At 36.6% G+C, this 24,417-nt stretch overlaps 1 protein-coding gene across 8 annotated transcripts in view; it reads left to right on the top strand.

Annotated features, from left to right (window-relative positions):
- The window catches only part of EPHA5 (EPH receptor A5), a 292,548-nt gene extending 268,795 nt beyond the window's left edge, over nucleotides 1-23,753 (top strand). For 6 of the 8 annotated variants that reach the window (XM_081130801.1, XM_081130800.1, XM_081130799.1 and 3 more), the window contains 6 exons: nucleotides 17-78; nucleotides 1,527-1,736; nucleotides 4,546-4,695; nucleotides 10,926-11,119; nucleotides 14,441-14,596; nucleotides 21,574-23,753. In XM_081130801.1, coding sequence (XP_080986927.1) covers nucleotides 17-78; nucleotides 1,527-1,736; nucleotides 4,546-4,695; nucleotides 10,926-11,119; nucleotides 14,441-14,596; nucleotides 21,574-21,679 — 878 coding nt within the window. In that variant the 3' untranslated portion in view covers nucleotides 21,680-23,753. Of the gene's footprint in view, nucleotides 1-16; nucleotides 79-1,526; nucleotides 1,737-4,545; nucleotides 4,696-10,925; nucleotides 11,120-14,440; nucleotides 15,996-21,573 lie in introns of those variants that run through there. The other 2 variants (XM_081130798.1, XM_081130802.1) reach the window with 2 other exon arrangements.
- The last annotated feature ends 664 nt before the right edge of the window (nucleotides 23,754-24,417 follow it).

The raw sequence follows: 24,417 nt of genomic DNA, 5'->3' as shown, positions 1-24,417 counted from the left end.
ATTGTTTTCTTTGCAGGCAAACCAGTGATGATAGTGACAGAGTATATGGAAAATGGCTCTTTAGATACATTTTTAAAGGTAAGATTTGAGGCAAGTTTAATTATTCAAAGCGTTATTTATATATTGTTATTTATATAATGCTATTGATGTTGAAGTTGACCCTCTTTAAAGCTAAATTTTAAAACAGACAGAAATACCTGGAGCCAGAATAATTTTTCTTTTCAGAAAACTTATACAAACTCAACTTATGTGTATCTACTGTTTTATTTATTTATATTCTGATTTGTCTGAAAAAAATAGAAGAAAGAGGAAAGCAAGGAAGAGAGGAACAGGAAGGAAAGGAGGGACGGAGGGAGGGAGGGAGATAAAAAGTAGGGAAGAAGGGGGAAAAAGGAAAGGAAAAAAAGAAGCTCGTACACATACTTAACTTTCTCAAAGTTTATATTATCAGGCAGAGCAAGGAAAAAATGTCTAGAAGGTCCGCACTAATTATCTACAGTAAGAGGTTAAATAGGCTTATAACCCACCTGAAGCCAGCCTCGCTTGGGCCAGTGGAGTCATCATATGGTAACAGACAATACCAGTCCTATATCGTCTGGTCTTGTGGGCTCAGAAAAAAAGATATTCTTTTTTAATGTTCAAGTACCCAAATTTTAAATGATGGCAACTAATTTTATTAATAAATAGTTCATGCTAGAAATATAGAAATGTAACACATTTGCAGGCCTGATTAAACCTGTAGGCTGGCAGTTTTTCATCTTCAATAATGATTATTGCTGTGGATTAGGAAAGGTGATAGGAAATGGCATTAATAACGATCATAAGAGGGGCCCGTGCATTGAATATGACAGTGGTCCCTGACAAGGCAACCTTCCCTTCCACTCCCCAGCCTCCACCAGATTCTGTTGCCAAAATTCTTATACATATCTTCCAGTTCTCCAGTCTCATAAGGTCACATCTTTTTCCCCCCCCCCCCAAAATAATCATCAGATGAGCCTTTGCCTGTGTGTCTGCATTAAGTTCAGTGCCCTGGACAGAGACAGCAAGCTTCCAACAAATGCTGATGTTGCCCTGGCCATTGCTCAGCCTCCCCCCCTCCCCCATCTGCTGCTGAAGAATATTCTCTCTCTCTCTCTCCTCTGGCCGTTTCATCTTTACAGCAACATGCCTGCCGAGCCAGCTTCTTTTAAAGCACCTCGGCAGTGTGCAGGGCTAACCCTAGGCAGACCCCAGGCTGAGTGAGGAGCACACTCCTCCGACCGAGAATAAAGGAGTTACAGTGCAGAGGAGGGCAATTAAACGAGATTTTCCAGAAGGCCTTTCAAAACCTTTATCTGCTTTGACTATGCAAAGAGCTGATAAGCGTTACCAAGTTAACTATGTATTTCCCAACTTTTTCTGTTGTTCAGATAGAATTTGCCTATGAATTTGGTGATGGTATTAGTTTGGGACTGAAGGAAGACCCTTTCCTGTTTTCCCCCAGTGATTGATGTTGCTGGGCTAATATTTCTGCATCGTCTTTACAGAAAAACGATGGGCAGTTCACTGTGATTCAGCTTGTTGGCATGCTGAGAGGCATCGCTGCGGGAATGAAGTACCTCTCCGACATGGGCTACGTGCACAGAGACCTCGCGGCCAGAAACATCTTAATCAACAGTAACCTTGTGTGCAAAGTGTCTGACTTTGGACTTTCCAGGGTACTGGAAGATGATCCTGAGGCAGCCTACACCACACGGGTGAGTTCTAACAGAATGCATTTCTGAAACACTAGACTAGAGGCATTTAATTTTTAAAGATTTTAAAGGAAATAGTTAAAAGGACATTTCTCCAACATAGGCAAAGAGAGAGGGAGTGTGGGGGAATAAAATATCCAGATTATGTGCCTTGCTAGATATCAGAAAGTTCAACTATTAAACTCAGGTAAGAAAATTATTCACCGTATGAGTCTCAATCATTTATTTTTTCCTACGGATGCTGAAAATAAGAAAGGTTCAAATTTAGAGTGGATACACAATGTAAAAATCATATAAAGTTTTAAATGTAAAAAATATTTAGAGAATATCCTATATTAGAAACAATAAATATGTTATATATACATACACAGTATATATGAATGTACACATGTATAGCATTATTGGGTAGCTTAAACTCTCTGCAGTGTAGTATCTTGACCTGTAAAACAAATACATAAATATCTAAACCTATGTTTTAAGTATTCACACAGTATGGAATAAATGAACTATTCCTTCAAAAACTTTCAATTTCCTGAAGGTATATCTAATGTCTTTTCTTACATACTATGTAAACCGTTAAGCCCATATCTTTGGAAAGTTGGTCACTAACTTATATTGTAATTAGCATAAATTAACACTGCATTCCAGCAGTGTAATTGGTTCCTGAATTGATAAGTTATATAATTGACCATTCTTTCTGTGGAATACTGTGAGTATTAGTACAGTGAGATTTTGGGGGCAATCTATATATTGCACCTCTTCAGTTTGTGTACTGTATGGTAAACTACATTTGTTTATCTTTACAATGTCATCAAGATCAATATTTAAACTTCTTGTGAAGACAGGGCTTTATCAGTGCATCTTTTCCACTCAGCAATTTGATTCACTTTGGTTTCCATACAAAAGAACACTTTTGTCATCTCTTATTTTTATGACAGATGTGTTACACATCTTCTTATTTAATTCAGCTTTTTAAAATTACTTCTCATAGTCTAACAGTAAATTCATTCATAGATTATAAGGCTTTCTTTTTCAGTGTTGTTTTGTGACTCAGTTTCTTAGAGACTATTATGCTGAAGATCAAGAGCAAGTTTTATAAGCAAACAAAGTCCTTTAATGGTCAGCTTAATCAGTCAATAAAAGAATTGATGGCATATCAATCTTCTTTTTCTAGACTTAATTATCTCTGTCATTATTTGCATTAAATGAAATCTCAGTTAAGAATTCCCCTAGACTTAGTGCTATGTTATACTTAGTAAACTTGGCCTACATAAGATTGCGGTTATAGGAAAGTCCATTCCCAGTATGATTATTTGATGTCCTAGTTAAATGCACAGAGTAGATTGTAAACGTGTGTGTCAACATATTGTGCTGGGAGAGAGGGAGGCCCAGGGAAAGCAGAGATCCTGATACCATCAAAAATTATTTCTATGAAATGGGTTATAGTGGCAGTTTATGGAAAATGCATATCCTAAGCGGTAAAAAAATAAGGGAACTTCAAATAACACTGATGGCAAATTTGATGGTCAGAGGACCAAGAGAAAAATTCTAGGCTGAAGTTTAAAGTAATCCACAAACTGTAATTATAAGAGGTATAATGATAATATGTTGTAGAACGTCACAGATCTAACAGCCAGGGCTAATCGTGTGACCATACCTATGAATATTTAATTAACAGAAGTATGTTTCCGGAAAGTCTTTTGAAAGTGGCATCACCGTGTCTCCAAGAAACAAATAATCCAAATGGAGTTTGGATCGTTCAAATTAATGTCACCTCAGGGGTCTCAAGCATCACCTGATACTGTGATTTTCTGCTATGTCTTCAAACTTTGGTGCATAAACAGCAGTTTAAGTTCCATTTTTCTGCTTTGAAGTACTTATTCCCTTCTTGCAAAATGGGGAGGCATATGCTAGTCTTTTTATGAGAAAATATTCAAAACCTACACCTCTCTTCCCCCACCCCCACTTGATCGATTTAGTTAGTTAGTTTGCTTATAAATGAAATGTTTGGTTGCTTGGGGTTACCTGCTTTTAAAAATTAAAGGAAAAATGTTCAACCTTAAAAGGGGCAGGTTAAATGTTTATTTTGTGAACTAAGAGAAAAACCTACAAAAGCAAAATTTTTTTACCATGTTAAAAAAATCTCAAACTTGATAATGGGGTAAGTTTTTCCCCATCATCTAATTAAATTTTTTTTTTAAATGGTTGAATTAAATGAGAAACCTACTTCTTAGGTTAAAAAAAAAAATCCTGTCCGGACAAATATTAAAGTATGCCAACAGAAAATAAGAGAAATCAAGTCTAAAAGAAATTGCACAATGTTAGGGGAAAGTATAACTAAGTTTTTAATATATCTGATTTTCATGCTTGTCTTATTAACTGTTAAATTTCTCAGGCTTGCGTTCAGCAACTGAGACAACACTGACAATTCTCATAGAAGAGAAAAATAAAGCACCGGGAAGCCGAGTGCTTTACTCTGGTGGAAAGTCACGAGAGTGTACCTCATACCTCATCGATTCGCGCGACTGCTCGCGTCCCCCTTAGAGCTGCCACCCGGATACTGGAGTTGAGCGGCGCCTGCCGTGTGTGCTCCAGTCGTCAGACTGGATTTAAACCCGAAGCCTTCCAGACAGCCACTTAGTAATCAGTCCGCGAGCGCCTGTGGCCTGATGGGTGAAAAGAGACTGCGGGATGGCAAAGACAGATTCCTTTAAAAGGGCCGCGCCTCTGTCTAGGTCTGTTCGGTGAGGCGGCGCTGTCCCCGAATACATTCGACGTGTGTGAGCATTGTTTTATTGCTTTTCAATTTCAGGGAGGCAAAATTCCGATACGATGGACGGCGCCCGAAGCCATAGCTTTCCGAAAGTTCACCTCTGCCAGCGACGCGTGGAGCTACGGGATCGTGATGTGGGAGGTCGTGTCCTACGGGGAGAGACCCTACTGGGAGATGACCAACCAGGACGTAAGTAGGGAGCTGCCCCTCGGCTTGGGGTGAAATGCTCCGCTCTCCACAGGAGACTATAATAGTTTCATCTCTGAACATGGCAGTTGCTTAAAAAAATGGAACGCCTTGCTTACCCTCTGATCTGCTTTGCTGTTAAAATACCCTGTCTGCGGAAGCTCAAGACGCGTTAGCACACAGGAAAGCAAGTTACTGTCGTGTAAAAGCTCGGTCCCTTGCCGGCCAGTTCTAGCTGCACTGTCGTGTTGTTCCCCTCATTTTATGTCAGCATCGTTTTCAAAGATAAAGGAAGAGCCATCAAAGAATCAGCACTGACAGGCGAGGTTTCGTGATTTGCATTTGATAGAGGCAGCTACTACAGTGCAAAAGGATGAATGATATTGGCTTCATAGTGGATGCTCTTAGAGGGGAAAAAGGAACAGTCTGTGTTTTTTAAATAAAAAATAAAAAAAAAAGTAGGAAGAGTTGTATTGTCTGTTTAATTTAGGGAAAAAACAGATTTTTCCTCACGTGGAAAAAAATAATTCATGCGTAGAATAATAGAATCTAGAATTAAAGGAACCATGATAGAATCTTCTAGTCAAGCTCAGAATGCTTATTACATGACACCTAACACATGGCTTTTGTGGCCTTTGCTTTTGTGATTTTCCATTGTTGCTATTCCATGAAGCCTTTTCTGTTTTGCGTCACCTTTAAATTTGATATGTCTGTCTAATGACAACAATTATAAAAGCAGCTAAACTTTACTGAGCCCTCACTATGTGCCATACACTGCCTCAAGTGCTTTACCAACTAATATCTTACCACTCCTTTATAAAACCAGTATATTGAAGTCTTACCTCAATAGCATGCTTTAAAACATTTCCCCCTCTATTTCTTTCACCCATACCCTGTAATATCTCCCTCTCTTATGCCTTCTAGGGTTGGTAAGTGCTATATCTTTTGACCTCATTTTGTTGAAACAACAGTCCCGTGCCAGTGATTAAGACTCACTTTCAGATCTAAAAGTTCAAGTCCAATCTGAATGAAAGTCCGTACCAGACCCGCTTCAAAGTGTTTTCTACAACCAGGGGCCAGCCTCACCCTCGGTGCCCGAGTGGGAAGGAAGGATGGTCAGGTTTTTGCTGTTCCCCCTCCTCTGCCAAGGCCTGTGCCTGACTTTTCAGGATCTTCCCAGACGGAGAGGCAGAAAGGGAGGGGCGGGCACGTTTCTGTAAAGCTGGGTTGCTGGGGCCTCCCGCCGGGTAGGAAGCCAACCTTGTTCTCCAGCGAGGCTCGTGTCTGAGCTCTTCCACAGGCCCTTGGGGTGGCGCCCTGTCCCGAGGCCTCAGGAAGAGGGTGACCCCGCCCCACTTCTCCCGGCGCCTCTCCCTGCACCGGCTCCCACTCAGCCTTTCACTCACCGCACCCGTGACCGGCAGCCCTGCTGAAGCAGGAATGCTGGAGGCTCTCCCGGTGCGCGCTGTTTGGAAACTACCGCAGGCCGCCCGGCCAGCCGCCCTCACTCAGACCTCCCCAGGAGAGGAGCAGGGCCGCACTGCAGCTTCCCCAAGATGACAGCCGATCTCTGAGCCCTGCAGGCTTCCGGGGACCAAACCCCGCACCCTTGAAAACCCACATAGAACTTTTCACTCCCCCAAAACCTAATTACTCATGGCCTGCTGTTGACTGGAAGCCTTATAGATAGCGTAGTAAATTAATACATATTTTGTATGTTATATGTGTTATATACTGTAGTCTTACAATAAAGTAAGCTACAAAAAAAATATTAAGAAAATCATAAGGGAGAGAATATACATGTAAAGTACTTAATGAAGAAAATTCACAGGTCAACGACTCATGCAGTTCAAACCCGTGTCGCTCAAGGGTCACCTGCATCTCATAGCATCCTTCTCTGAGAGCAGTAGTAAGCTGGGCCGATGGATTCCTGCCTCTCAGCAAGTGTACAGCAAGACATCTAAAATCTCTCTGTAGTCATCTAAAATTGCCACAATTGGTTTTCTTTGTGCTATGTAGACTCACCTGATTTAAGAAGGGGCTGCAGACTTCTATTCCTTTAAATCTGAGAGAACGTAGTATCTGTTGTCCTCAACTTTACGATTTTAGGGGCAGGACTATGATAAAAGTATCATTGAACTCTTGGTATATATTTAACAAACCATCAGAGAGGTCCTATTATTACTATTTTGCAGTCAAGAAATTAAGACCTAGAGAGATTAAATGACTTTCTTAAGGTAACAAAAATTATTGTATCAGAAATTTCAATCTGATTCTACAAATTTTTTGTACCTAACCACCACCGTTTCTAATTAAATCAATGTCTCTTTCTTTTGTTTCCAGCCAGTGATCTTAGATCACCCTTCTAATTGAATATAAGATATTCAATTCAATATTTAATGATTATTCTGGATTGATCTAGTCTAGACAATGGTTAGACCTATGTGCTACTTTCTGTTCTCCAGATAAATGCCAAATGCTAATTTGAGCTACAGAGCTCTTCATGCTTTGGCTTCTGTCTTCTTTCAAGGCTCATTTCAATGCTATTCTTTTGTTGACATTTTGTGAAAGTATTTTATTGTGTCTTGCTAACAAGCCTGGTCCCTTTACTTAAGAAAAACATTTGTCCCTTATTTGTCCCTTAGTTACCATCTCATAATTGAGATATTTTGAATTCTGAATCTGTCACTCAGAATCATTTGTATGTCCCAACTATATGTATAATATGCGCAGCATTGCCATCCATATTGTTGGCAGTTATACCTGAGATAGTTGTATCTGTCACAAATAAAATTATAGACCAAAGTAGAACATGGTGCCAGGTGAGTGGACTGTATAAAGATACAAGGGGAAGAACGTAAGAACAAGGAGATGTGAGGAATTTGGGACATAGTTTTTTCCTGATTTCAGCCATTTGAGAGTCTTGATACTTTTCCAGATAACTTTATTTCAAAATATTTTTTAAAAATACAAGGAAATGCTAATGTAATAGTTTCAGAAAGTTATAAAAATAGAACTAATATTTTGGCTTTGGCTGGGTTTCATGAGAATTTAAATGAGGTTTACAGAAAATGATTATACAGTTACACATCTTTCTAAAATGTTTGCCTTTACTAGACTGTCCAGCACGTGCTTTGTATTCCCTCAGCAAGTTTGAAATCATTAGTGGCACTTAGCTTTTAGATATAGCACTGACTTTGATAGGCTTCAGTTTCTATCTAAATTTGTATCCAGGAAACATGACAGATCTACTATATTTGAAAATCATGATTACTTAATATCTCTTTGGAAAAATTATCAGAGAACAAAGTAGAAGTACTGATTTAGCCGTTTCAAATGATATATTTAATAATCTCTACACTCCAGATACTATCTGATTCAAAAAGGACTTTGCCACCATGAAAATGTTATATTACCAAGACATGCAGAATCATCTCAGTCCTTCAAAGAAGACCTTTCACTGTGTCAGGGGGAGAGAATGCTGCAGTAGGCTTCTTTTGATTTAGGATTGCCTGTGTCATCACAGAGAAAAATCATAACAATGCATAATAAATATAAGCCAGAATGACTAGAATGAATTAGGTAAATACCAGACCATGAATTCTCATTCAAGCTTGGGAGCTAAGATAATATCCTATCGTCAGTAGAAGCCTCTTTATTGATAACGAACATTTTAAATGTCAACATTTTTCAGAACTTCAAATGACAAAAAGAGATTTCATTGCATTGCATTTTTATACTTAGTGGCAGTGTTTTTCTCTTGTATTTATTGTGAAATATATGAACATATAGATTATACTAAGCACATAGATTATAAAGTGTTTTAATAATTCACTTAAGTAATTGTTTTTCAGTCTTCTCACGTTAGAATTACTTTTGCCTTTTTTGCGGGTGGGGGCAGTTTTCTATTACTATTTCTGTTGGCCTTGATCTTACCTACAAAGAAGCAGAATATTTGACTCCAAAAGGGTGTCACCCCCCTTTGCACTGGGTGTGCCTCTCTTCTTTCTCTTATTTGTTTCAATTTTCAGAATAGATACAGGTGTAAATATAGGTATAATTATGTACATGTATATATGATTCCTCTTATATTGTTGGAATAGTTTACAGTTAAGCAAAGAGAATCTTTTACGGTGACACCGAATATAATTAACTAAAGTATGAGGAGTTTCATTCTCACCCAAGTACTGTAAATTACCAAGATTTGATAGTGAGAAAAGTGCCACTGTCCTTATCAGCAATGAGGAATCTATAGGCAAATTAATAAATGAACTTACATTAATATATGAGTGCAAATGGTACTTTTATTCTCTTTCTACTTTTTATTTAATATCATCAATGAGAATAACATGTTCTCCAAATTTATTTAACATTTTAAATTTTTCTTTTATGTTTTTTAATATTTCTCATTTATCTATTTCATTTTTCAATATGCATGAGCTTTAAATACATTAGATATATTAATCATGTTATAGTTTTTCTACTATTTTCTACTGTAGTTTTCCTTTTTGTTTTTTAATTTGATTTTGAGCTGCTAACTAAAGTGGTAGGTGACTCACAGGTACAGATAGTCTCTGACTTACAATGGTTTGACTTACAATTTTTAGCTTTATGATGGTGAAAAATAATAAATTACATGAGCTAGTCAACACTTTATTATAAAATGGGCTTTGTGTTAGATGATTTTGCCCAACTGTAGGCTAATGTAAGTGCTCTAAGCAGTTTTAAGGTAAGCTAGGCTAAGCTGTGACGTTCTATAGTGAATTTTCAACTTAATTTACAGTGGGTTTATTGGGACATAGCCCCAATGTAGGTGGAGGAGCATTTGTATTTTGCTCATAGTAATTCAATATTTATTTAACCATTTATTTTTAGATCCTCAACTATTTTTCATTTCTCTGCCTGAACTTAACTGTTGGTGCTTCTCAGAACCCTTTATCTTAAGCCTTTCCCAAGAAAGTGCTGAGTGCTGATGACCCTCACATCTGTATTATCAGCCCAAATATCTCTTGTGCTCTTTCTGCAAATTGCCATATGAATGTCCCCCCTTCATATAAAATAAAACTAGCGCAAATTATATCTGTCCACATCCATTACCCCATTTATGTACTTGCTTAAACTTAGCAGCAACAACTATCCAGCGTGATAAGCCTGAACTTGTTTTGTCTCGAATACTTTCTCTTGTCTCCCCCCAACCTCTTTTTCGTAAATTTCCTTAAATCTGCTATTTTATGCTCTTTCTATCTGTCACTGATCTCGTCCAAAGGACATTTCCTTTGTCACAGAGAGACTGGTTTCTTTGCAATCATTTAAAGTATGTTTGTAAATTTCCTGTTCTAATCATTGTATTTTTTTCCATTTGTCAGATCAAACCTAAAGTTTTTATGAAAAAATGTAGTTAATTTTCAATATTAAGGAAATATTCAGAATAGGATTTTAAGAAATATATTCATTATTACTGTGTTTTGGTATCACTGAAACGTTTAATTTTTAATAATTGAATAAAACCTGTATTATTATATTCAGTAGCATAAATAAATTTTTTCCAGACTTAGACGTTACAAATGTTTTTGATAAAACAATCTCACAATTAGACTGATATTCATACGTGTGGTTACATTTAAAATCAGTGATGTTTGTAATGCCTCTGCTACTAGACAATTATTCTAAATTCATGACAGAAATCAGCAGATGATAATAAACAGCAAGACCTAGACATTATTAAATGATACACGAGATAGTTATACTAATTTAGCCTTTGACTTACCCATCATTTACCATCCAAAACTCTCTTTTGAAATAAAATTGCCATTTCATTACTTTCAAAAATGTGGTTCTGCTCATAAATTTTCATTAAAAAGACATTAACTTTTCAGAGAAATCACAAGATGTAATCTCGATTTGATTCCAGAATTCAAGGATAAATAAAACATGAACTGTTTATTTTTGTCAATTAATTTTACAAATCACCCTTCATCAGGATCTTAGGTAAAAGTGATTACCATTTATTTTCCTTATAGTATGTGAAGAAAACCTATCTTTTTATATTGTGAGAACATATTTATTTCTTTATGTTGTTTTATTTCACAGCAAATGGACGTAATTGGGGATTTTAGAGATAGTGAACCTGGGTGTTATTGCAAGAGTAAGCACAAGAAAGGGTACAAGTTAAATAGGGGGAAATTTCTCCACTAAATGTGTGGTGTTGGGACCGGTTCTGTTTTTTTACACAGGTGATTAAGGCAGTCGAGGAAGGCTACCGTCTGCCAAGCCCCATGGACTGCCCTGCTGCCCTCTACCAATTAATGCTGGATTGCTGGCAGAAAGACCGAAATAGCAGGCCCAAGTTCGACGAAATCGTGAACATGCTGGACAAGCTGATACGTAACCCAAGTAGCTTGAAGACGCTGGTTAATGCATCGAGCAGGTACAGGCCAGACCTGAGAGTTTTTCCTGAATTTAGCTAATTCTGGCTGATGACACAAATACTAAACCATTTCTGTGCACATGTGAACCTCTAAATCTATATGACACCAATTTATCTGCCTACAGTTTTTGCATAAAGTTACTTTCTTACAATAAATGAAATATAAGTGATTAGACCTAAAAACACCTATACCTAATCTAATACAGTAACATGACCATTTCAGAAAAATGCTAACTGTAGCCAAGTTCGGGTAGTATTATAAAAACAGAAACCGAAAAAACACACACACTGAAGTGCATATATTTTCTTGTGTTTGGATCCCACATGGGAAGTGGCTGGGGAAGAAATAAGATTGTGAGACCACAAGGAAAAGCCAATTAAGCACTGATATATTTTACACTAGAGAGAGCTACCAAAATTACTTTTGATTTCTTTAGAATAGATTTTAGTGTCTGTCATATTTTATGAATATTAATAATCCTTTTAGGGACCCTTGACTCTATCTAATTGTACACAGATATTTGGCTAAACAAATATGAGTAATTTTGTGGAAAGATTTTATATGAGCAAATAAGCATATTTTTTACTTTTATGAATGTATTTAAATAATGTTGCATGTTTGTAAAGCAGACATTAACCTGAAAAGTTACAGAATTATCCTCTCAAAAAATTAATCAGTTTGATCCTTTGCTATAAAACTTGCAGACTGTTATTTTCACTGTATTTGAAGCAATTGTTTATTTTTACAAGAAAAAAAGTGTCATGCCAGGAACTGATTTGGCCACATATTAAAATGAGCTAAATGAGAGAAACAATTTGTTGATAAACTTCCATAAGTTCTATGATTGTGACATTTAAAAAAATCATTTTTAAATACAAATGAGGAATGAGTCTTCAGACTCTGTTCAGGGATCATTAACTTTCTCTGGCAGCAACTGGAGAATGCATCTTTTTAACAATTATTCCTTGTGTTGTTCCTGAAATATCTGCTTTTAAATTGTTTATTGTCATGTAAAATATTAAACATTTCTCTCATCTGTCTGTTTGAATTATGTCAAGCTTCCACAAATGGACATGAAGAAAGGAAATAAAAAAAGACATTTTTATGTTCTAAATTGTGTTAATTTATATCAGCATTATCATTACAGCTTGAGAGCAGTTTAAAAATCCGCAAAGAATTTTCACATTTTCTTGTGTGTAATATGTAGAATCAGCTTGCTAGGTTTCATTGAAACAGATTTGGCTTAAAACTATACCACTTATTACCCGTCTTTGTTCAGCCATCTACAAATCCTGACCTGAGAAGGTGTTAGTTCCTGATTCATTCTCTTTCTTTACATTCCTGTTCGTCACAAAACTCGGTGATTTCAGTAGCCATGTGCATGATGTTTGAATATCTCTCAGTACCTTGAAATTTTCTCCTTTAGCAATTTTTGGTCTCTAAAATATCTTGGAATCTTCTTGTCCTAGTCATATTCTAAACTTTGCTATTAACAGAAATGGCAACTCTTCCACAACCTCAACTTCAAGATCCTACTCTCCAGCTGCTTCTGTTTCATCTTCAAGGAATCTTTGACCCCAATGCTTCATGGCTACAAATCACTATAAGATATCCATTTACTCGTGCCCCAGATCCTCATGTGTCTACTCTGTGTCATGCTGTGAGCTAGGTGCTGAGTGTACAGCATTGAGCAACTCACTATTATGGGAGAGGGACACTGAACAAAATAAAAACATTAAATACAGCTTTGGTTTTGGAATGGAGAGTGAGAGTACAATTTAAGAGAATACCTGGGAGGCCAGAGGAGTTGTGTGGGTAAGACATGATGCTGTCTTGAACTAAGATGGTAACAAATGAGATAGAAAGAAGTGCTCAGATGTGCGACATTTGGGAGGTCAAATGGATAGTACACACAATGATAGATTATCACGGAATCAAAGACAAGGGACAGCAAACCATTGTGTCATATGCAATAATGGGAGCACTTCAGGAGGAACTGGATGTAAAAAAGATGAGCATGTTTTTGGAAATGTTGGGGTAATATTCCTGTGAGATATCTGGAGGTATGATGTAGGCACGTGACTATATGAGAGACCTAGATGGGAGATAAAAATTGGGTAATTGTAGATTCTATTTGAAGCAAGAAATTAGGTAAAATTGTCTACGTAGAGTGGAGTGATAGCCTGAGCAGAAAAAGTATAAGGTCGAGTCATAGTTCCCTCCAGATTTTAAAGTCAGGAAAAGAAGGAATAATAGGCGAAGGAGACTAAGAGGAAACCAGGAACATTCAATGTCATGTAGCCAAGAAAGTGAAAGAGGGATTCAAAAAGTGAGTAAGCAAGGGTTCGAGAGGGAGATGGTAGTGGTGGTTGTTGGGTGTTTCTGAGAGGTCAGTCACCTTACACTTTGGAAAATGTTCACAGATTTTGACAAAATAGAGGTCTTTGCTCACCTCAACCAGAGCAATTTTTATAGAATTGGTTTGGAAGAAACTATACTGGGATAGTTTGAGATGTAAATCGGATATGAGAAAATGAAGCGAACATGAAAGAAAGATATCCTATATCTTATGGTTGAAATTTACTTAACTAAACACTCATCGATGGAAATTCAAATTGTCATTAATGTTTAATCTCAGTAGCAAAAAGATCATCTATGGACTCTTTGCCATTTCCCCCAATTATTTCCTTAAGATACATTTCCAAAAATGATTGTCATCATATTATTATTGTCCAAAGAGTATGAATTTAGTATAGTGAAAAACATGTCATGGTTTGATTGGTCCTATTTAATTTTCTTATGTGTTTGGGGTTACATTTTGTTTTCCAGATTCTACTACTCCTAAGTGAATTTACAAGTGCCCCTACACAAAAGAATGAGATAAAGAATAAGTCCTAGACTTCCTAAGAAATTAAATTAAGTTTCTCTAGCAAAGTCTAGAAGCAGTTGGTGTTGTACAAATTATCCTGCATATTTGTATTTGGTAGCAGTTTCTATATAATTTTTGCAAACAAAATAATAGTAGGAAATAAACGCATCTAAACCATTATGTGAAAATTATAGCTGATGTTTTATATTAAGAGAATTAATGTATTGAGCCATTATGATTCCTCATAAACTAAGGATAGAAAAACATCTGAACAGACTGATTTTGTGTTCTATATTTCAAAACATTATTTTCTTCCACCTTTGCACTCACAGACTTCCCCCTTATCCATATACTTACACACCCGAAGATCCATTGACTGAGCTAACATTACAATATAATTTGTTATAAAAATTAAAATGTTGTTTTAATATTTATGTTTTATGTGTTTTAGAGTATCTAATTTATTGGCAGAACATGTCTCGCTGGGCTCTGGGGCCTACAGATCAGTAGGTGAATGGCTAGAAGCAATCAAAATGGGCCGGTATACAGAGATTTTCATGGAAAATGGATACAGTTCAATGGACGCTGTGGCTCAGGTGACCTTGGAGTGAGTAATTTTTCTGATAATTTTTACATAATTGCTGGGGCGAGACAATGTGTTCAGAAACCAATCTGGATGAGGTCAAGGGAAATCAATTAACTCTTGCCCGTGTGCGGCAGCTTTCAAAGAACCTCTACCTTTTAGCCTGTACTGTTAACAACTGCATGGTTAATGCTACTTGCGGCCAGTATCTTTGCCTCTTTGCTTTAAACAAACAGCATTTGAATATTTGAATTATTTGGAATAACAGTTCTTTGGCAAAATACTGGTATTTTATGTTGTGGAAAAGATGTTTTCTTGACAAAATTTTTATACTGGCACCTGTGTTATATGACTGTAAATACAAAACAAATGTAAGCACAATTGGTCTGACCAGTCCTACATGACAAAACATCCTTAAATTTCAGCTGTGATGAACACCCAGGAAACAGCAGCCTAAACTAAGCTTCTCGGGCAGGGACCTCATGAAATCTCTAAGTGGTGCACCTTATAGTCTTGCAATCCAAGCATATATTGGGTCCTGCCTCTGATTTGTTATTTGGTACAGTCTCAGTGGAACCAATTGTGCCCTTTTCTGTTTGCACGTTTAAGATGAAATTTATCAAATCTTATTGAATAAAAATCACTAGAGTTAAATATGAAATTCTTTAAGGTTGTAAGTTGTTTGTATTTTATTATATACTCTGTATGTGTAATTATTTTAGCCTAATATTTGTTATTTGTGAAAATGAACTGTCATTATGGTGGTTCCATCTAGATTACATAAACATGAATGATGTTTTAACCTGTGAATATAATGATAAATTACTTCAAAGGACCTACAGATTCAAAGGTTAAAATATTGTTATAAGGATTAGAACATGGTAGAACATTCTAAAGCAGTAAGCCACAGTCCATACTCCATTACTTCACAAAATATGAGCAGTTCTCTTTCACCATTTGTATTATCCTGGCATGCTCTGATTCATTGAATCCACTGCACATCCACAAAAAAGGTAACAGGGTACTATCATTTATCACCGGTTAATATCACATTCTCAACATTTCTCTTCCGTTATACCTATAACTGAAAGGACCGAAAACCACCACTCAGCTTGCTCTCCTAATTTACTGAATCTCATTCTCACTGTCACCGCTAAATCATATCTATTCGATGACACATTTTGTTGGCCCATTATTTCTTTGGACACTCAAAGAGCTCATTTGTGCTATATTTAAAATAGTAAACAAAATTTTACTGATAATTTTAAACTATTTTTACATGATTGCTATTTAATTTTTCAGTAAAAATGGTCATTTTTATTTATTAAAGTCATTTGTCATTTTATATTAAAATGATACTGTAGGTATTTCTTCTACCCAATGTCAGATTACTTGTAAATATATAATAAAATTATTTGCATTAAACAGTGTCTCTTTTTTTATTTAAATAGCACATACACATATATATTTACATCTACTAGTATTTAGCTTCCGCCTTCACAGAATAGTTATAACCACAAATAATGGGTTTTGCACTATCTGTTTTACTATGACTCATTGGGGCTCCAAAATACTAGAATTGTGTGTAATATTTTAGCATTATGGTTTCACATTTTCTTACTTCTTTTCATTCTTTTCTTTTTGCATTCCTAGCCCCAAACTCTCTTCGTTTTGTTTCTTTCGAGCCCAGAGAGCCTATTCTATCTCCTATAATGGTTCTCCGCTTCACGTGTTTTCTGCAGTAACTTTTGACTGGTGAATTTTTCTCTGCTTGGTTCAGTTTCTTCTCTGTATCTCTTTTACTTTGGCAGCTTCTTGCGTCTTGCTGTAGTGCCTCCGTCAGAGTTTTGTGTTGTAATTCATTTCCTCTGAGCAGGAGAGGAAGGTGGAACCTTCCAGTGCAGGGAATGTGGCCCTCGCGGGTCCGCAGCTTCCGAGTCGGGGCCGTGAGAATGCGTTCCCGTCACATTCCTTACGAGGAACTGGGCCGCTGAAGGTTAACTAGCGCCAGTCCACCCGGTTTCTTGGAGAGTCCAGCACCTCAGACTGTATGTCCTCTTGTTTATTGTGTTTTTGACCACAGTTTTTCCTATTTGGTAAGAGTATATTTATCAAATACTATGGTAAATAACTCACAAAATAGTAATCAGTTGCTTCTTTGGTCAGAAATATAAAGTATACAGAAAAGATTATCTGTGAATTCTGCTTGTCCTTCACCAAAAAAATATCAGTCATTATTAATGACTTTTGGCAAAGGAACTGGAATGCCAGCTGAAACAAAAAACAAGCTTTTAAAACACTTTGATAATGATTTTTTACACGTGGTCTTTACCCATATCTAAATATTAATTTTATGATTCATGTATAATATAATAAAATGCTATCGCCAGTGTTATTGCCAGAATAGAAACTGAGAACTGGAAGAATATAGTCACACTTGTAATAAATGCTTAGAAAAAATGTGAAAGTCATCGATATAAAGCAAAAGATCAAATTGCCATATACCTAATTTAGAAAATATCTATAATTCATGCTATCAAATTTGTTCTCATAGTGGGTTTAGAAAAAGAAGAGTAAACGATTAGGTTTTTAAAACCACTCACTTAAGTAAAAATTTTCTTCGTAAAGGTTTAATTTTATTTTATTATGAATTTTTTTGCCAACACATGCAAATATGACTGAGTGTGGAAAGGAAATAATAAAACCCGTTGGGATCTTAGAGCCAAGGCGTGTGCGGGGGAGCGGCTCTCAGCCAGCCGCTCCGCCTGCGGCCCCGGGGCCCTGGGCAGTCGGCAGCGCTCACCCTGGAGCAGCTGCGGGAGCCGCACCGCCTGCGCCGGGGGGCCCCGCAGCGAGCTCCTTCACGGGGGGTGAGCTGGAGGTGAGTTGCGCAGTGAATCCAGAGATTGGACTTGAGGACAGTATTACAGTTGTTTGTTAAACTTCTTGTCAGACCTGTATTATCAACACTGGTCATTCAGAAAGTGATTGCAATCCAATGAATTTAAGTATTATACCGATGGTGCTTCAGCGGAAGGTGTTCCTGTTAATACCATTCATGAAGATGGGGTCGTAAACTACTAAAATGAAAACTCCCTAAATCCCGAGCCAGGATTTGTGCACACTAATTCAAACAGATTTCTTAACTTTTCGATACAGTCATCGTGCTAATTTTATACAGTTAACGTGCCCATGAGAATACTTACTATCCTATTTGTTCCACGTAATTAAGCCAAAACTTCCAGTCCAACCCTCAGGATGCCTCGTCCACTGAAGATCATGACCAGGCCGTGGTGAGCCTTCTCCTGCCAAAAGTAAAAACATCTGTCTTGTGCAATAGACCTGTAAGTGGTTCTCAGGGTTCCTCTAAAGAACCGGAACATTCCAGACGTACAAGTGCAGGACACAAGGAGTAACACTGAATCCGGGGATACTCCTCAGTCTCTCCTCCCTCCCCCTGTCCGGCCAGTGCTGGGGGCTAAGTACCAGGGAAATGGCTACAAGTGTGTAGAGCAGAAGCGGGAAGAATGAGGGGCCCACCCACAGTGGACACGTGAAGTCCCGAGTAGTCAAGAGGTGCTCCCCATCGCGAGACCCCCCATTGCCTCACCCCTCATCCCGCCCCTTCGCGTCCTCGCGCTCTCCCTGTTTACATCATGAGTGACACTGGGACAAAGCCGCACTGGCTGGTCATTGTAGTGGTGGCTTTTCCCAAACTAGCCCCGCTTCGTTGGCACAGCCCAAACTATTTTCACGTAACAATGCTATTCCCGCCACGTTTACATTTATATAAGCTTATGTGAAAATGTAGTTTTTATCATTAGAATTGGCTTTGCTATTAAGATTCCACGTGGTCATGATAAAGTTAGCATGATATTTATAAAGGTAATATACTTAAAACCTTGCCTAGCTATAACATTTTCTATACAGAAAAATGAGATGAGTAAAATAGAATATCATGCATTGTTTCTAAATGTTTTTCAAAATTTTTTGAACTAGAGCATCAACTTTACCAACAAATGTAAAATACTTTAATTTTTATCAAATTTCTCTCACATTTTTACTGCTAAATTGATCATTTAATGTGTACTTTGAGGAGTAAAATGGGAATTGTTAGAAATTACAAAAGTGTGAGGCAAAACTACTTAAAAGAAAATAATACATTTAACAGTATAGAGATAAAGTTACTTAACCTTTACTGGAAACATTTTTCTAGTACAATATTCATTCTCATTTGCAGTATTCTTACAATATTAGAAAGCACTGACCAGAGTCTGTCTTGTGTTATTTTCAGAGAAGGCAGTTCTGTTTGCCCACAATACAATAGTAAGTCAAAACAGTGGAAATCAGTTAGACAAACCAACCAAGAGGTGGAATACGGAAAAAACACAGACACCTACAAACATGCATAAACACATGTACACACACTTCAAATTAAGGTTTTGGTGTATATGAAAAACCCATGCATTTTTTAGTGGGAAACCTATACTTTTTTTTTTTTAAGGTCTTTCAGAATAAACTATAATGGTTATATTCAAAAACTCATTCCTAATATTTGGATTAACCCTATGAATTGTGTAATTTCAGTACATACATTACATCAGTACTTTTGAACCTGGGGTCTATAGAGCATATGATCAAACGTGCTTTAGAACTTTATTTCAAATCCTGGCTATTTAAATTCTCGAGTCGGCATTGATTGTTTTAGGTTAAGAAACGTTAGTTCCTTTTTCCTGACTTAGGCCCAGAGTATGCTAGCGAGCACCCATGAACACCCACCTCTGCAAAACTCTGCATGATTCATACGTTACATGTGGAAACACGAGAAGACTATTTAGCTCATAGCTGAAATGTCCATGCCGTTGAGGTTGGGGAACCACAGCCTCAGACAAAGAAGTGTGTGTTCAGTGTCCTTCATTAACTGTCTTCTTTCTTTGAGAACTTTGGATATTTGATGTATATCTACAGAGTTGTCATTTTACAGATGAATAAATAATTACAAGCAATTTGAAGTACTTTGCTCAATATCATATCTGAGAATACTGAGAAGTTAAAGGAGTATGAACTTTGGTGTCAGGTTCCTCGTTTGATTCCTGCTCTGCTACCCACTGGCTGTGTTACCTCGCCAACTAATTTAGAATCCCTAAGACTTTGTTTCCTCATTCATAAAAGGAGATTACCAAATATTTATTTCATAGGGATGAATATTTTTCAAACATACAGAAATAAGGCATCTTAACTGTCACCTATTATTTTTATATTTGGTGCAGTGGTTCTGAACCAGGGGAGATTTTGCCACTGAGGGGACATATGACAATATCTGGGGACATTTTATCTTGTCACAAAAAAATGGCCAGAGGTGGGACATCCATTCTGGCATTTCACAGAGAGAGGCCAGGGATGCACCAGATAGCCCTACACAAAGAACTGTCCAGCCTAATGCTAAGCAGGGGCAAGGCTGAGAAACTCTGATTTAATTTAAAAGAAACAAGATTAAACTGAAACCACTTTTATTTCTATGTGAGTATAACTAGCTATTTCATAACTAACTAGTGATTTTGTTTCAAAGTGAATTTTTACTGTTTAGTTTTGCTGATGGTCATCTTCCATGCCTTCTATTATTATTATTCTTATATTGTACTCTGGTATATTGTAGCTATGAGAATTTCTAAGTTTAATGTTTAATAGTCACATTCTAAGAAATGTGTTTCCACCATAAGTATTTTTTTTCTTTTTTTAGCTGCTTGCCATTTCCTAAATCTCTCATAAGAAAAAGAAAAAAGAAGAAAAAAAACCTATAAAGAGAAAAAGAAACCCAAGACATTATTTAAATAAACAATTATTTCCAATACTAATGCATATGGGGCCTAAGTACCCATTTACTTAAATTCTATCCTCTGATAACTAAGAAATGTTTTTTAGTTTCCAGGACTATTCACTTTTATATATAATTATTCTAATGTCATTGTATCCAATTTCATAAACTTCTAAAACAATCTGAAATGAATACATGGACTGAATGCAAACATATTCTAGCATAGTGTGTTCTATAAAGTAATTATCTAAGAAACCTAACATGACAACTTTGTTATTTAAAAATGTTGAATTGCTCATGGTCATTTTTTCTTATAATTAATGTTATCATTTGCCAAACATACATGAGTCATTATAGTTGCCAAATATATACTTGAAGGTGATAGAATTCCTAATATCCCAAGAAATAACATTTTAAAACCATGGGCACTGGCCTTGAGCTCCATAATATGCTGTTAGTTTTGAAATCTAACCATTTATAATTTTCTTTTGGCTAATAAACTTGTTTCAAAGAAACAGAATGGAAGTAACTTGGTTGAATAGACTTTCTGAGAGTGTATAATCTTCAGAATGCTCTAAATGCCTAGATGTTGTTTAGCAAAGGAATAAAGCTCTGGTACTTTGGATTCCAAGCAAAAAATAAAATATTTGGAAGTTTTATAAAAGCAATGTAGTGGTGACTATATTCTAAATATATCTGTTATATAAAATGATTGTACTGACTGAGTCATTTGAAGAGTTTAGTCTTCAGTTACTTAGCTTTGATTTTTTGAAAGTATATTTTATGCTTACTGCTTTTAGCAAAAAAAAAGGTCTTATTCCTGTTATAGGTACACATTTTCAAAACTGCTCTATGAAACTGTACCTTTAAATGTACATATTTGTTGGTAAACATGTGCAAATTTGGGTTTTTTTCCCACCACTCTGTGCCTCCAACACAATGTTGTCTAAAAAGGGGGCAAACATATATTAAATCAGTCCTCATTAGAAATAGTTCTTGGCCGGCAAATAGGTCTTCGAAGTACGATTTTGGAGCCTGCCTTTGAAAATCGGACCCTGTGTGTCTAAATTGGGCCTGTGATCAAGTCAGTGTCTGCAGAGCGTTTACCTCTGTGCCAGCGTGAGAGAGGGAGGTGTGCTGCAAATCGAGTCAATACATACATCCAATGTGTGCTTTCTTCATGCAGGGATTTGAGACGCCTTGGAGTGACTCTTGTCGGTCACCAGAAGAAGATCATGAACAGCCTTCAAGAAATGAAGGTGCAGCTGGTCAATGGGATGGTGCCATTGTAACTACACTTTAATGTCACTCCGTTGAATGAATGATTCTGCACTTTGTAAACAAGCCCTGAGATTTGTTTTAACAAAAAAAGGGGGGGCGGGAGGGAAAACTCAGTGATTTCTAAACCTTTTGAGAGCATCTCTTTCAGCCACAGAATTTGTAATCAGTGTTTTACTAAGATCTCCTTAGCTACTTCTCAGTGTCTTCATTTTGTACGAAACAAATGCGGCCTCCTGGGGATAACACCACAAGGTTAAACATCATCTTACAGCAAAAAGTTCTTCCTGCTACTTCGACAAAATTTTATACGTGAAATATATAACTATATACAGCACCTTGAGGCAGCACCTTTCAAAACTTCCAAGAATCTACTTGAAAGGAAAAGTTTTATAGTCACTTGTGGGCTAACGAAAGCTGCAATTTACTAAAGTTTACTTCAAGTCTTAATTGTCTACATAAGTGTATTGAAGAGCAATATGATAAGATGGTTTCTTAATAGGTAACTTCTTTTGTAATTGTAAAGTGCTGTTACACAGCGTTAAGTTATAGGAACGAGTGTATAAACATGTTGCTTGGTCAAGGACAAGTACAATACAGGGTGTGTATTTATTTTTCTGTGTTATAAAATTTACTTGCGGTTGCTCTTCTAGAAACGATTAGGTAGTAAATGTGTATATACTGTATCGTTTGCTGGACACCCAGGACTCGACTTAGGTTGAGCTGTGCGTGTGTGTGAAGGACCATTCTGCTTGCATTTTTAGTAGTTTTAATTTGCAATGTGCAGGAACAAGTGTTCCAGAGTGGACTGTGAATAGGAGAAATAGGGAAGCAGTGAAACAAAATTTAACGCAAGCTTGTGTCTTTCTTCCTCTCGTGTTTCCAACGGCTACTAAAACTCTTTATTCACTAACAGGAAATGTCTGTAAGATGAAATCCCCTTCGGCTTTTTAAAAACACTTTGTGATATCTATGGCAATGCAGTTCTTCCAGACATTAATCTTGCACCCCTGTAAGAAATTTCACCTTTCTGAGTCCCAGAAAATCTTGTCAAGCAACATTGACACCGAAGGGCACATTTTCAGAAGTATGTAGGAGGATTGAGCTGTGCAGGCTTCTGTTAATGTTGTGAAATCCAGGCACATAGCACTAAGCGCCACCCCTAAGGGTTAATCCTTTGTAAGCATTTCCCTTGTAGCTCAGCTCTAGGAATTTTGAAATTGAGGCAGCAATGAAATGATGGCAAATGTATATATTTCCATCAGAATTTTCTGTTTCAAGACTTGACACATTTTATTTTTGATGGCTGTCTGCTCATTTGAAAATGTCATCTTGTATTCAGTTACATCAAATTGAATTTATTTCGATGAACTAATCCAAAGTATTATTTAATCATCTTTATTAAGGATTATAAGATATATCCTATGTCTACTCTATATACCATACTTGATGAAGACTGACATTTGTGGTACCAATTATAAAGTTTATTAGAATTTGAACAAAACCGTGCTGCTTGGTAAAAATAACCAACTGTTTTTTCTGTATTACTACACTTTATAGAAATCATGGAATGGCATGTGATTCAAAGAGCACAGCATTTAAACATCAAATGGTATGTTGGAGTAGGCTGGATTAGGGAAATACATAGGAAAGAAAAAACTGCATTATACTAACGGCACCTCCTTTCTCTTTCCCAAGCACTTGTATTAGTTGAACGTTAGCACATAAGTGAGTAAACTTTTGAGAAATGACTTGTTTCTACTATTCCCTCTTTTCATGTAAGCAGTGAAGTAGCCGTATTGCTAAAGAACAAGGCCCAAAAGAAAAACAGAAAAGAAAGTGATATATTGAGTTCTTTCTAATTATAGCTATAACTCCTTAGTAGGTCTGTACTGCACTTTGGTTCCACACAATCTATGCTTCAATGTACCCTGGTTCGGTGAAATTTCAAGAGAGAGTAGAGAGAGGTGGAATTAATTAGTAGGCATCACCATTAGTAAAGATGCATTTGTTCATTTCAGTAAACATAAAATTAATTTCTTTTACATAAAGTGATTGGAGATTGTGTTGCACTGTATTGGATTTTGTAAAAAAAAAAACAAAAACACTAAGTGATAAAGTAGTAATTGAGAAACTTTCAAGAATAGAGTTATTGACTTAAAAAAGAAACTACCATAAATTTTAGAGCTGAAAGACTAGCCACAATTAGTTACACATAAGAAATATAGTTTCTAAATTGTTTTCCAGCTTTAAATGTTCAAATATGATTAGAAGGTCAGGATAGAATACATCTGATTAGAATTTGAAGTAACAATATAGATTTCCTCTTTTTTCACAAAAGAACATTATGTATTAATTTGGATCAAGTTGATTTGCTTCCTTTGCAATCTTGGTGTTTATTTTGGAAAGTAAATTAAGATAAATGTTAAATAGACACCTAACTTTTATCCATATCTGATTTTAGTTCAGAATTTCTAAAGAATGTCAATATGATTTTAGGAGGAATAAGAAGACTCTCAAACAAGATGTACTTTCCCTAAAAGAGGAAGGAATTCATTTAAAAAATATTTGTTCACCACTGGATGTATCACCAACTGGGAAGTGCCAGCCTCATCTATAAATGTGAGAAGTGGCACAGGGGGAGGAAGAGCGCTTGTGAAATGCAGTGCGGCGGTAACCTGGGGCCAGGTTTGACAAATCTTGATTGTGTGATTTCCTGTCATTTTGGTTCAATTTGTCACCCATCAGACAA

The sequence above is a fragment of the Miniopterus schreibersii genome, assembly GCF_964146895.1.
Source record: "Miniopterus schreibersii genome assembly, chromosome: 1".
Classification (NCBI taxonomy): domain Eukaryota; kingdom Metazoa; phylum Chordata; class Mammalia; order Chiroptera; family Miniopteridae; genus Miniopterus; species Miniopterus schreibersii.
Note: the sequence above shows the minus strand (reverse complement) of the source record. Positions and strands in the feature narration are given on the sequence as shown.